At 35.8% G+C, this 14,008-nt stretch overlaps 1 protein-coding gene across 1 annotated transcript in view; it reads right to left on the bottom strand.

The window, feature by feature from the left end:
- Positions 1–14,008, bottom strand: part of kif13bb (kinesin family member 13Bb) — a 30,753-nt gene that overhangs the window by 16,619 nt on the left and 126 nt on the right. Inside the window, 20 exon segments of the mRNA XM_042746308.1 lie at positions 197–343; positions 1,534–1,696; positions 1,780–1,996; positions 3,212–3,396; positions 3,602–3,688; positions 4,402–4,532; positions 4,703–4,837; positions 5,519–5,629; positions 5,711–5,923; positions 6,234–6,345; positions 7,085–7,197; positions 7,465–7,599; positions 7,682–7,769; positions 7,891–8,071; positions 8,689–8,781; positions 10,025–10,085; positions 10,290–10,302; positions 12,717–12,810; positions 13,689–13,791; positions 13,997–14,008. The exon segment at positions 13,997–14,008 is cut by the window's right edge and continues 126 nt beyond it. Coding sequence (XP_042602242.1) covers positions 197–343; positions 1,534–1,696; positions 1,780–1,996; positions 3,212–3,396; positions 3,602–3,688; positions 4,402–4,532; positions 4,703–4,837; positions 5,519–5,629; positions 5,711–5,923; positions 6,234–6,345; positions 7,085–7,197; positions 7,465–7,599; positions 7,682–7,769; positions 7,891–8,071; positions 8,689–8,781; positions 10,025–10,085; positions 10,290–10,302; positions 12,717–12,810; positions 13,689–13,791; positions 13,997–14,008 — 2,394 coding nt within the window.

Genomic DNA, 14,008 nt, shown 5'->3' with positions numbered 1-14,008 from the left:
TTGAGAGATATATTTTGACTTAAAAATAATAATAGAAAATTTCAAAAATGAAGGTAAAATAAATATTTATTGAATAATCTGATATTAAAAATATTGACTATTTAAAAAAAAAACAATATAGTTAAAATAAAGTGAAAATGAATAACATTACAGTAATGTGTAGCATGGTAAATTGTTGTGATGTGATTTGACGTACAGGATCGTCCTCGTCATAGTCTTTCCACTCCTGGTAGAGCTCTCTCATGTCCAGCAGCCGGTTCTCCATCTTCTCCATGGACCAGATCTGCTTGCCTTTGCTCTTCCTCCTCACCTCCACCGCCGGCTCGCTCAGAACCGTGTCCCGCTGCGGTCAGGAAACATCAGTCTTCATTAATAAAGCAGCATTTTCAGCCGACCCACGATTCAACAGTCCTCTAGCAGCACAAACTGTGACCAAGACTAAACGTTCAAATCATTTCCTTTCAATGGTTTGTTTAAATGAACCACTTTCAATGTCTGAACTTCTAGGAGTGTTCATGTTTATAGAAACTAAACTAACAGAACGATTTCTGAGTGATGAAATGTGTTTTAGAAATAACGATAATAAAAAAAGAAAAAAAAAAAGTCTGGGGTTGGTATGATTTTTTTCTGCTCCCCAAGGCTGCATTTATTTTATTAAAATTACAGTAAAAACAGTAATATTGTGTGATATTATTACTATTTAAAATAAGTGTTTTCTATTTGAATATATTGTAAAATGTAATTTATTCCAGTGATCAAATCTGTATTTTCAGCATCATTACTCCATTAATAATATCCACATGATCTTCAGAAATCATTCTGATATGCTGATTTGCTGCTCAAGAATCATTTCACATTTTTATTATTAGCATTTTTTTTCTTCTTAATATTATCAATGTTGAAAACAGTTGTGCTGATTCATATTTTTGTGGAAACTGAAAAAAAAAATGTTTGCTGAATAGAAAAGTTCAAAAGAACAGAATCTTTTGTAAAATTATAAAAGTCTTTTCTGACACTTTTGATCAATTTAATGCATTCTCGCTAAATAAAAACATGAATCTCTCCAAAAAAATATTTTAGATTTTTGAAGAGTACAGCATATGTATTAAAATATTATAAATAAATATTAATATACAATTATATATATATATATATAAAAACATTATATGGTATTATTTTCAGGTGTTCCATGACTGTGTGTGAACCCTGATGAATTACAAAAACTGATTCACTGATTCACATGCCAAATAGTGTGACAACTGAATGAATATTTAATTAAACATAGTCAAATATTGCTTTTTATCTGTATGTTTTCGAGTAAGTTTCACAGACTCTGACAAACATGTCATCCAGTCCAGTTTCTGAAAAATTATTAACCAATCCTTGTTTGCTGACTGAATCATTTAAATGAACCATTCATTTTGAACGACTCACAAATATGACACCATAAACCTACAACGTTAATGTTAAAAGTATAAACGGATAAATCCTTCAACAGTCAGTCAGATGCACACACAGAGCGTCTCTCCTGACCTTGCGGTTGGCGTTGAGGTTGGCAGCCGGGATCTGCAGTGTGACTTTATACTCGGTTTTCTTGTTGAGCTCTTCAGAGATGAAGCCAGCCTCCTGAACCAGCAGATTGGCCTTCACGATCTGCTCTTTCAGCTTACGCAGACTTCGATTCATCAGAACCTCTCTGAAAGCACAGAAGCATGATATTTACAGTAGCACACAAACACTAAATACTTCCTGTGGTGTGTAATATAGCTCGGCCTGCACCTCTCGTCACTCGACTGGCGCAGTGTGCTCTGAGAGGAGAGCAGGCTGGCGCTGAGCTGCTCGCTGCTGCGCTGGTGCTGCGTCTGCAGCTCTGTGGACAGACGTCTGCGCAGCTGCTGCAGCTCCTGCTCGTACATCAGCCGCTGGCGCTCCAGAGCCGAGCGCTTCTCCTCCTCATGCCTGCGCTCCAGAGAGTGAAGCACCGACTGCAGCGGCTCTGAGACACACAGACACACACATTTCACTGATAAACATTCAACAAATAAGTATACACTTTTTTGGTACTATGTATGATTTCAAATACACTTTGTCTTCCTTGGGTATTAAGACCCATCTAATGCTGTTGGTCTTTATATATTGCCTTTGTTGTGATTGTTTTTTTTTTTTTTTTTTATTATAATTATTTTTTTTCCTCATCTTGTGCAGTAACATAATAATAATTCATTACATTTATATAGTGCTTTTCTGCTTTTCTAAGCACTTACTAATACTGACACTCCCTAAACCAAGTACATACTTTGTAAGAAAGAGCTGGATAATAAAAAATAAGTTGAGGAAGAATGGTCAAAATGCACATGCATTTAATTAAAAATATCTACTAATATATAATAAAGCTTTTAGTGTCAACATGTCATGGAAAAACTGCCCATATATTAAGATGAAAAATATTATTTTTTAAATATAATTTGATTACTTATGTTAGAAAATAATACAAATTACATAACACACACACACAAACAAACATATATCTATAAAATTGTTGAGTGTTAAATGTTTAAAAATTAAAAAAACATTATATATAACAAATATTAGTGGATATTTTGTTTACATACGCTCTCTAAAAAGTCTTGGATTAAATAAATAAAATAAAAAAAAAGAGAATAAAGGGAAAAAGTAAATCATTATTAAAAAGAAATACTTAAAAAAAAGCCTAAAATCTTTGATACACATTTTAAGGTATATGTGATGCCATTCATTCAAAAGAAAAAAAAAATTAATGATATGAAAAATATTAGTGGATATTTTTGTTTACACATGCTCTCTAAAAATCTTTCAAGATTCAATAAAAATTTCCAGACTAAAAGAAAAAGATTTAAATCATTTATAATTTTTATTCAAATCTGTTGAGAAGCCTGACAAACTCTATGTGATGTTATTAATTTTAACGAGAACAAAATTAATTTTTCATGATATATGAGAACTATTAGTAGCTAGTTTTGTTTTGTTTACATATGCTTTCTAAATAGGCATGGTAATTCAAACTGTAATTCAACTATAAAACTTGTGGAAGAATACTGGTGCAGTGCTGCCATTAATTTACATGAGTTTTATTAAATGTAACCTGGATCTCAGAGTTTGTAATATCGACAGCAGCCCAGAACCACCCTGTACTCCAGGTGATATTGACTGTGAGAAGTTGTCTGTCTCTCACCGTTGTTTCCCAGCGCTTTCATCATGACTTCGGTCTGTGCCGACTCAAAACTGAAGCTGTTGTCACTGGAGGCGTGACTGAGACGATCTACATCCACATCCAGATGTTCAGCGTGAAGACCAGCCTTCGTCACGCTCCCCTCCTCATCCTCCACACCAACACGATACGCGTTCGACACGCTGATCCTGAGATAGACACAGAGAGAGCACTAAAGTCCGTACGCACTCACAAACATACAGCTTTGGGTCAATTTGACATCCTTTTGATTTTTATTCAAACACAGTTTTCACTAAACAAATCCATTTTACCAGACATCAAATCAATGCTGGTGATCGTCTGAGTAGACACACAATTAAACTCAGCCTCCAAGTGTAAATGTGTCTCGCTGACCTGAAGAAGTGGTTGTTTCCCCAGAGGATTCGATCCCCATGATGCAGCTGGATGGGAGACGAGACCACAGCGCCGTTCACACACGTGCTGCACACAGAGACAGACACTATATCTACTATATCACATACACACCTATTCTTGCATATATATGCCTAATGTATAATAAACAAACATATGAATGAATAAATCAATTCCATGAAGTCACATTTTCTTTTCAATGATGTACTGTTTATTTACTAAATAGTGCAAACAAATCGAGTAAATAGTGCACGATTACTTCAAAATAACAGCTTAATTGGTGCAAGTGCAAATAGTGCATATAAACATAAAACAGAGCAAATAGTGCACTCAGACTGAGTATATAGTGCAACCAGAACACTATTAGTGTGAAACAGTGCAAATATATTGAGTAAATAGAGCAAATAAATCATTAATTTTCAGCATAAAATATATTCAGTGTTAGTATCAGAGACACTATTATAGTTTTTATTAAGATTTGGAATTAGCTTTTATATTTATAATTTCATTTTAGGTTGTCATTTTTATTAGTTAACTTAAAAATATATACAAATTTTATAGTATATATTTATATTAATATTTAATAGTTATTATTAGCAACTAGCTGAAATAAAATAATTTCAGATATAAGCAAAATAGATGTATTTTATATTTTATTTCATTTAATGTTTATTGTAATGTTTTAGTAATATTTTTAGACATCGTTTATAATTTTTGTAAATTTCACATTGTTTTGGCATGTAATACTCCACTTGTCTAAATCTGTGTGTGTGTGTGATTACCGAGCGTTTCTCTTCGGGGTGAGTGTGATTCCCATCTCTAGTTTGAGGTCTATAACACAGTGCTCCGGTTGAATTGCCAAACCACACAACTGAATGTCCTGAGAGTCTGCAGAACCCACACGAGTGTGTTCCTGCACATCAACACACACACACGTCAATGAAAACACAGCACCTCATCCACCAAAACATGCCGCTTTCAAATAAAAACCAACATTACAGCTGACAGTCAATCAACCATTTATCCATGCATATGAATAGTTTTATGTGAAATATTCAAGCAGAGCTGAATTAGTGTCTGTACCTTTAAATAGTAGAGGAGCAGCTCGCTGAGGGCGGGGTCTGCGTTCAGGTTGACCAGGAAGCATTTATCATCAATGACTCTGATCCCAGACGACTGCAGAGAAATTCCCAAACTCTCCAGCTGCTTCTGTCGCTCCTGAAGAGCCAAACACACTTCACTTCAGAGGACTGTCCCCAGGGGACATTTCTTTAAAAGCAGAAGATCCTGACTAAACCCCATGTGGTGACAACACACCCACAATTAAAACAATTATACTCTGAAACAGTATTTTGTACTTTTATATAAAAAAAAAAAAATAAAAAAAAAAAATATATATATATATATATATATATATATATATATATATATATATATATATAAACACGATGGGACACAAATTTAGTAGACAAAAGTGTATTAAAATCAATAAAATAACAGTTGTCAAAAAAGGCAATTAAATCACTTAAATAAATAATTACAATAAATTAATTAAAAATTATTTCAATAAATGCTTATTTTACATAATCTACCCAAATCACAATGACAAAATGACCAAACATCAGGCAAATAATTAAATTAATTAAACTAGTATGAAAATATGTAAATTTATGTTAATATGAAGGAATAAAAAAAATTATTATTATAAAAAACATTAAAAATGAATAAATAAATGTGAAAGGGGCACATAATTATGTAACTAAATAATTAAATATTTGATTAATAATTAAAAATAATTTTTAAATTGCTTAATATTTTCTCAACTCACTAAAATAAATATTTATATACAATAAAATCTCTTGACATATATGCACGAGTGTGTGTGTGTGTGTTTAATACCAGTGCGATCTCCTCAGTCTTCCTGAGTTTCTCCTCCCAGCTCACGGTCATCTCCTGGATCAGCTTCTCTGACTCCTCCAGTCTCTCTTTGAGCTCAGGAGCTTTCATTGATCACACACACACACAGAAAACACACTGTTGAACACTGTTGCTGGGGGTCACACACAGCAGGCAGGTGTTTGTGTGCAGTACCTCAGCCTCGGTCAGCTGGCTGCGGAGTTTCTCCACCTCCTCTCTCAGCTCTCGGATGATTCTGGCGTTTGGATCTTCGTTAACCACAGCGTGATTAACGATGCTTTTGGCCCGGTCGGCGTACCGTAGTGTAGACAGAGTCTCGTCATAGTTGTCGGCCGCTGGACTCACTGTGGCTACCATAGCGGTGCGACTGTTGCCTCCTAAACTGTCCTGATGTGCAAAAAAAGAGGAAAGTACATCGGAGTTTCAGTGAAACAAAGCCAAACCTATGGCATCATTTCCATAGAATATTCTTAGCATATGAACCTGCTTTATGAGATTTAATGATGTTTCTTAGATCTTGACAGCCAATTTAAACATTGCATTTTAAAAAAGCTGCATAAAGATTCTTTAAAAACAATCCTATTTTGTGTTTTACAGCTAAAATATCAGCATACAGGCACTGAATGGACCAAACTACTCCTTGAAGACTAGCAGACTCTTGAGAGGTTTGTAGTGGTAAAATAAAGCTGACCATCACCTTCAGTAACCACGTGAGCACTGAGTCTCTGTAAGGAACAAATTTACTCTTGTTTTTTCCCGCGCCCTGCTCGGCCAAGGCTGAAATCACCAGTCCAAGAGTCGTGAGGGACCTGAACACAAAAACATTATGAGCAGAACACATCTGACTGTGTGTAAATGATGGAGTGTTTGTGTGAAACCAAATAAATCAATAAATAAAATAAAATAAAAAATACACTTATTAAATTAAATTATCAAATGATTGATAGAAAAAAAAATAAAAAAAATAAATCAACCTCATATCAATATGATGGGACCAAAAATGTATTAGAAAAAAATTAGACAAATTAATAAGTAAAAATAAATAAATAAAAGCAATTAATCATTCCAATAAATAATTTAAATAAATTAATTAACTTAAAATAGTTTATGCTTATTTACAAATTCTTTACATAATTCACAAAAAATAGAGAGTTTCAAAGAAAAAAGAAAAAACAGCCAAATATCAGGCAATTATTTAAATTAATTAACCTTTGTAAATATGAAGGGAGCAAAAAAATTATTCGAATTCTAAATAAATAAAGAGAAAATAATGTTATGAATATTTAAAATTAATTCATTAAAAATAATTTAAACAAGTTCTTCCTTTATATTTTTACCTAATTCACAAGAAAATAAATAAATAAATAAATAAATAAATCTCTTCTTTTAATTTACCAATGCATAAAGTGTCAAAATGGCAAAATATCATCTGATTAATTTAATTACTTTAGAAACAACAAAGTAAAAAATCCCCAAAAAGATATAAACAAATTTTTTTTTTTTTTTTTTTTTTTTGTGTGTTTGTGTGAGACTGTGTTTGTGTGAGACCTGTTAATGTTGCTGCCTTCTTTGAGTCTTTCTCCTCCAGCTCCAGTTTTATCAGCTCTCTCACTGCCGGCCAGATCCACCAGACTGAGTTTACTCACCTTCTCTCCACTCGTCTGAAATAACACCATACACACAATAGATCTTGTTTTTTAAAACTACAGTGTGTGATTTCTGTATCACTAGTTGCACCAAACTGAACGACAACAACAAATCTGTGTTTAATTTGACATTTTTTGAAAATATGATGCTCAATGACAAAAAAAACCACTAGTATTGTGCTAGTAATTATTGCACTGGAAAACACTATTTGCATGCTCTCCTGAAAACATAAATAGCTAGTTATTTGAAATAGATGACGGAGAGGTCAGTCTGCATCTCACCCCAGTCTTCAGGTCTCGGAGCGTGTGCGTCAGAATGATGTTGAAGACGGCGTGCGAGCGGCTGCTCTCCTCGTTCATGTTCGTGGCCGCCACAGTGCGGGATTTATTCCCCTCCGACATCAGAGACTCGATGTCCTGAAATACAAAACAAAAGCTAGTCAAAATCTTCCCGCTTCTGCACTGAGAGTGCTAACGGAGGTGAAGGTGTTGGAAGAACCTTGTAGCTGGTCACAGCGAGGCGGGACAGACCGTCTACATACGGACCCAACACCTTGTGCTCCCGGACCCTCAACGCCTGCCGGCTCCTGAGAGGAACATCACGCCAATTCGTTTAGAAGAACAACAATGAAATGATTTTTCCAGGTTTTACATGATTGATGGAACACAGACAGCAGGTAAAGAATGTACACAGATTTGCGGACTCACCCTTTGGGCTCCAGAAGGTCTCGCACCTTCTCGTTGTAGATCTCCATGTAGGACACCTCCACGGTGAAGCTCTCGCCCTCCCTCTGCTCCTGTACGGTGCGCTGGAACAGAGAACTGCAGAGTCGCGGGATCAGACCCGGCTGCTCCGCCGCTCCCATCATCGTGTACGACTTTCCCGAGCCTGCAGACCATCCGGATAAAGTGTGAACCAATCAGAGATCAGATTTTTGTTTTAACCCTACTGATATGCAAATGCCTCTAGATGATAAACACGATCAAAACGTTGCAGAAAAACCTGTTGCACACAACACCACATGCCCTACTACTTGCTTTTATAGCAAGTAAAAGACTAGTATAATTGTACAAACATTCAGGTCATGCTTCACGTGTCTTTTTGCTGACAAATACTGTTTTTTTTAAATTAAATAAAACATATTTTAGTAATATTGTTAGTAATATTTCAATATAAACGCTAACTGGACTGAAGCAACTTAAATTTACTTGATTATCCATACATTAATTTTCTAATTTAAATTCAATAATTTAATTTTCATATTAAAATGTGAGTCTCAAATCTATGGAAGCCCGTTTCCGCCACTGAATAAAAAAATAAAACAAGGTAATTGTGACTTTTTAATCACACAATTCTGACTTTCTTTTTTTTCTCACAACTGCGAGTTATAAAGTCAAAACTGCGAGTTATAAAGTCAGAAGAATAGCGAGTTATATGCTTAAACCTTTCATGGAGACTAAAAAATCATTTTTGCATAGATAGCTTTCCAGTAAATCTAACTGTACCTGTTTGTCCATATGCAAATATACAGGCATTGTATCCTTGGAAAGCACTGTCCAAAAGACTCTCTCCGAGACACTGAAACACCACATCCTGACCTATAAGACATGAGAACACTGCAAATGAGAATAACTGGCACGCATTATTAAATCAGGCCAAAAATTAAAGTGCACTCAAAATCAGACCATCCAAAATGTAGATGAGTTTGTTTCTTCATCATATTTGTAGAAATGCATCACTTGCTCAGCAATGGATGCTCTGCAGTGAATGGGTGCCGTCAGAATGAGAGTCCAAACAGCTGATGAAAAACATCACAGTAATCCACACCACTCCAGTCCATCAGTTAATGTCTTTAGAAGCCAAAAGCTGTGTGTTTGTAAGAAATAAATCTATCATTAAGGCATTTCTGAGTTCAAACCATTGCTTTCCGCAAGTCCTTTATCTATAACATTGCCTTCATCAGTCGTCTGGTCTGAATCAGGAGAGAAATCTGCACAGATCAAGCACCTTTACAAGCAATAACAGTCCAAAACAGATCTATACAAATATGTGGGAGCAAGGAGATGGACTTTTTCAAAGGAGACAGCGTTACTATGGATTATGGACTATTTTAGAAAGAAACAACAAGTTTGACATTAAAAGCGTCTTAACAATGGATTTTTTTTTCTTATAAACATGCAGCTTTTCACTTCACAAGACATTAACTGATGGACTGGAGTGGTGTGGATTATTGTGATTGAGTTTTTATCAGCTGTTTGAACTCTCATTCTGACGGCACCCATTCACTGCAGATGAACCATTGGTGAGCAAATGATGGAATGCTACATTTTTTCTCCAAATGTGTTCCCATGAAGAAACAAACTCATCCTATTCTTGAATGGCCTGAAATGGGAGTACATTTTAATTTTTAGGTGAACTATAAATTAAGTTTTTCAAATGCATTTAAGTACAATGTCCTTTTATCTGCATTGGAAGTGTGTTACTGTAACTGCTATTTTTGGGATTCTTTTTAACTAAAAGCAGCATACAAAATAATAATAATAATAAAACAGGTAATAAACAATTGCAGCCACTTCTTGAACCTTTACATAAGAGCTGATAAACCACAGATGAACAGCTGATTTGATAAAGCAGTTTTACAGGTTTGACTTTTTTTCAGAAAAGTTCACAAGGAAACACAAGCAGGGAATATTGATGTCTATAAGAGTTTCTATTGCCATCATAAATGATCCCTGATGATTCAGATCACTGCAGTATAAACACATTACAGGGGCTTAGTGATCGTTTCAACAAAAGGGTTGGTCATAATAGCAAAATGAATTATTTTTTATGTCAACAGACCTGCAAATTTGGCTGCCTCAGCCTCATCCATAGACCAGAAGCAATAATCATATGCGAAAACCTAAAACGAAATATTGCAGACGTCTAAAGACTGTGTAACAGATGCATGTCACAAGTTTTAATGAGCTGTAGAAATGTTCAGGATGACCAATGACTTTAGAAATCCAGTTAAGTTACACACTTTCTGTCATGCACATTATTCATGAAAGATTGTAATGCATTTTTTCACATTAATATTTTGCAGAAATGACATACGAGAACTCACCTTTGGTTTGCTCCTGCGCTCACAAAAGGAAAGAACGAAAAACAACAAACTCAATATTAGAACATACAGTACATATGAAATGAACACTTTTATTCAGCAGAGATCAATGAAATAAATCAAAAGTGAAAGTAAAATCATTTCGATTCTATTTCAAACGAATGCTGAACATGATTTCTGCTGTTGGCAGGAGGACGACACAGTCTTGAAGCATTTCAGGAAGATTTCAGAAACGTTAGCCTTATTTCAGTCATTATGAGAGAATTACACAATTAAACCATCCTCTCCTTCATCTCACATTTTCTTTAATTAAATTCCACCCTGATATCATTTACATGACAAACAGCATCTGCATGAGTGTGCTGTCTCTACATGTGCTTCATAATGAAAACACAAACTTGCTTTGAGGGATTATTATGGAATCTGAGTAAACATTCTTGGATAAGCCTGTAAAACTTGTTTGCACGCCAACACCGCAAACCGCTGCAAGTTAAAGCAGAGGTCTGAAACATGACTAGATCAGCGCAGAGAAACTCCGAGAAGCTGGATACGACCGAGGAGATTCCTGCAAGAGGAAAGGCTTGTGGAGAAAACAGGCACGCCCTTTGTAAAGAGACCAGGAGCAGGAATGGAAGACGAGACAAAGAGAAGGAATGAAGGAAAGACAGATAAAAACCTCCAGCAATGGTTGGCAGCCGGTGGGTCTTTAATATTAGGAACATGCATGTGAAGTTTGGTGCATGCTGACAGACGACCAATGCACAACCGAGAGCAGATTTCAGCTGAAGGACAGACAAACCGCTGGATCAGTGACTGAGATATGAAACACTGCTGACTGATGAAGGCCCTGCTACACAAACAACACACTCCTCTGTGTGTTAATGGAGTAAACTGCTAAAAACCACAGCATGCAATATATGCATGGATTAAAACAACAGACAACTGTTATCTGGTTAAAAAAAAAGGTACACAATAACAAGAATGATGTTATACATACACAGTCAATGGGTACAATGGTTTACATCCAATGTAAATGCAGCAGCATTATCAAGATAACACAGTTTTTAATGCATGACCAGTCTGAAAGGAATAGTGCACAGAAATGTGTCAGAATTTACTAAACTTTATGTTGTTCCAAACCTGTATGAGTATTGGTAGCCAAACAGTTGACGGTGCCCATTGACTTCCATAGTGTAGAAATAAATACTACTGAAGTCAACTAGTCACTTTCTTCAAAATATCATCTTTGGTCTTCAACCCTACAATGCCCTACAAACCACCCAAGAACATTTTAGCAACATGCCTAACCACTAAAACGCCTTAACAACCACACAACGCCTTAGAAACCACTCCAAAAATTTTAGCAATGGCCTAGCAACACCCTAGCAACTGGCCAGAATACCTTAACAACCACATAACACCCTAGAAACCATTCTGAAAATCTTATCAACACCCTAGCAACTGCCCGGGACATCTTAACTTCATAATGCCCTTGAAACCACTGAGAAAATGTTACAAACAGCCTAGCAACCACTTAGAACACCCTGACAAACCACTCAGAAAATCTTAGCAACTGCCCAGAACATCTTAAACCACATTTTGCCCTTGAAACCACCCAGAACACCTTAACATTTGCCTGGCAACCCCCTAGCTACCACCCAGAACACAACACAACAAGAACACTTAAGTATATCTGCCTTGCAACAAGCACCAAGAACAGCTTAAAAAACACACGCGGCAACACTATAGAAACCACACCAGTAACCACCTCGCACTCCAAAAGATTTAGCAACTCCTAAGGAACTCACAATGAACATATAACTTTCAAACTTCAAGATATTTTTATTGTAAATTGTGTCTTTTCTGAAATGCCTTCAGTATCTGTATTCACAGGAAGTGAACCAGATTTCATTTGTAAGGCTATGTGGTGCTTGGTATACAAAAGGACAGCACACGTCCGTGCAGCTTTGTTTTTAGGTTGCCTGAAAAGACCCAGTGAGACAGGAGTAATTTAGTTTCTTGGGTTTTTAATCATGAGTATCCAGGGTTACCTTTGACCTGCCAATGAACCTTCATGCGTTTCTATGCACACTGAAGGTCAAAGGAGAAGAGGAATGCAGAGAAAGAAAGAAAATGTCAGTGGGAGAGAGAGAGAGAGAGAGAGAGAAAACAGGAAGTCAGATGCATGATCTGCTGCATAGAGATTCTGTTTCTTTACTCTGTGATCAGACTCATCATGATTTCACCTGGTGAGCAATAAATAACTAGAAACTCCTCAGAACACCCCAGCATTGTTCTGCAAAGGCAAGCAGCACGTGCTCTTCAGATCTAGTTTATCACCCCAGTAGTTTGGGGCTTGTCAAGACAGATACGGAGATGTCATTTTTTCCAAATACAATCACACACCCACACAAACACACCCCAGTTTACCTGCTGTCGCCCTTTCCCAGGTTTCCAATGGCCGGATACAGGATGGTCTGATTTCCTTCCATGTCCACAACACATTTGGTCTTTAAATCTCGCTCTATAAAAAGCACATCAATCAATCAAAACTGGTCATGATATAGTTTGCGTCATCGCTCACAAACAGCATTTTATATGCAATATCTCATATCTAATTATATATGTAATTGAACAAATAACTGAAATTTGCACCATTTTTGAAATATGTTTGTTTCTATATAAAGAGCTAATTTGCAAAAACAGACAACTCCGTTTTTAACATTTCTCAAAAATCACGTTTTTTCATTGTGCATTCTAATTAATCTCAGTCAAATTGCAGTTAGGTTATTTTGACTAGGTTAAAAAATTACTTAAACAGCTAACTAACAGAACAAAACAATAAAAAAAACATAATAAAAAACATGATTTTTGATCTGTTTCTGCAAATAAACTTCATTATATATATATATATATATATATATATATATATATATATATATATATATATATATATATATATATATATATAGTTTATATATATACACACATTTTCGAAAATACAGCATGCATATGCAAAATAAAAACAAAGTTTATGCAGTTAAAAACATTTTTTTTCATTTTTATTATTCCAACACCCACAATAGTCACTGTCCCGCATAAAAGGAAGGTTTACTTTCATAAATGAGGATTATAAATTAAATAAGGGCCACAGAAAACCAGTGGTCTCCACCCCTGCTGCTGGAGAGCTACTGTCCTGCAGATTTCAGCTCCGACCCAAATCAAACACACTTGAAGCAGCTAATCAAGGTGTTCAGGGCTACTTGATAATTACAGACAGGTGTGTTGGAGCAGGGCTGGAACTGAAGTCTGCAGGACGGTACAGTAGTGCTCCAGGAGGAGGGTTGGAGATCCCTGCTCTTAACATTAAACACACACACACAATGTGACAGTCACACTCACCTCTCCTGTTCATGGGTCGCACCCGGACCGCCACTTTCACATTTGACTCATTCACAGCACTTTCCTCCATCATGAAGATCTTCTGCACCTGTCTCACCGGTTCCTGTGTTATTATGAGCAGTAACCCCATTAAACAAACATTTAATACTACAAATTATGAGCTTAATTTGTCAAACAGCTCTGAATGATCTTTTAAACATTGTAACACTGTTTCAAGTGTTTGAGCTGTAACAAGGTTCCAAAAATGATACAATTTAGAATACAGTTCAAGAAGTTTTAGGTTAGATTGCAGTAAAACCTAGCTTCACCTGTTCAGTGAG

This window comes from Cyprinus carpio, chromosome B20 (assembly GCF_018340385.1).
Source record: "Cyprinus carpio isolate SPL01 chromosome B20, ASM1834038v1, whole genome shotgun sequence".
NCBI classification, from domain to species: Eukaryota; Metazoa; Chordata; class Actinopteri; order Cypriniformes; family Cyprinidae; genus Cyprinus; species Cyprinus carpio.
The sequence above is the reverse complement of the archived record's forward strand: the minus strand, read 5'-3'. Positions and strand labels throughout refer to the sequence as shown.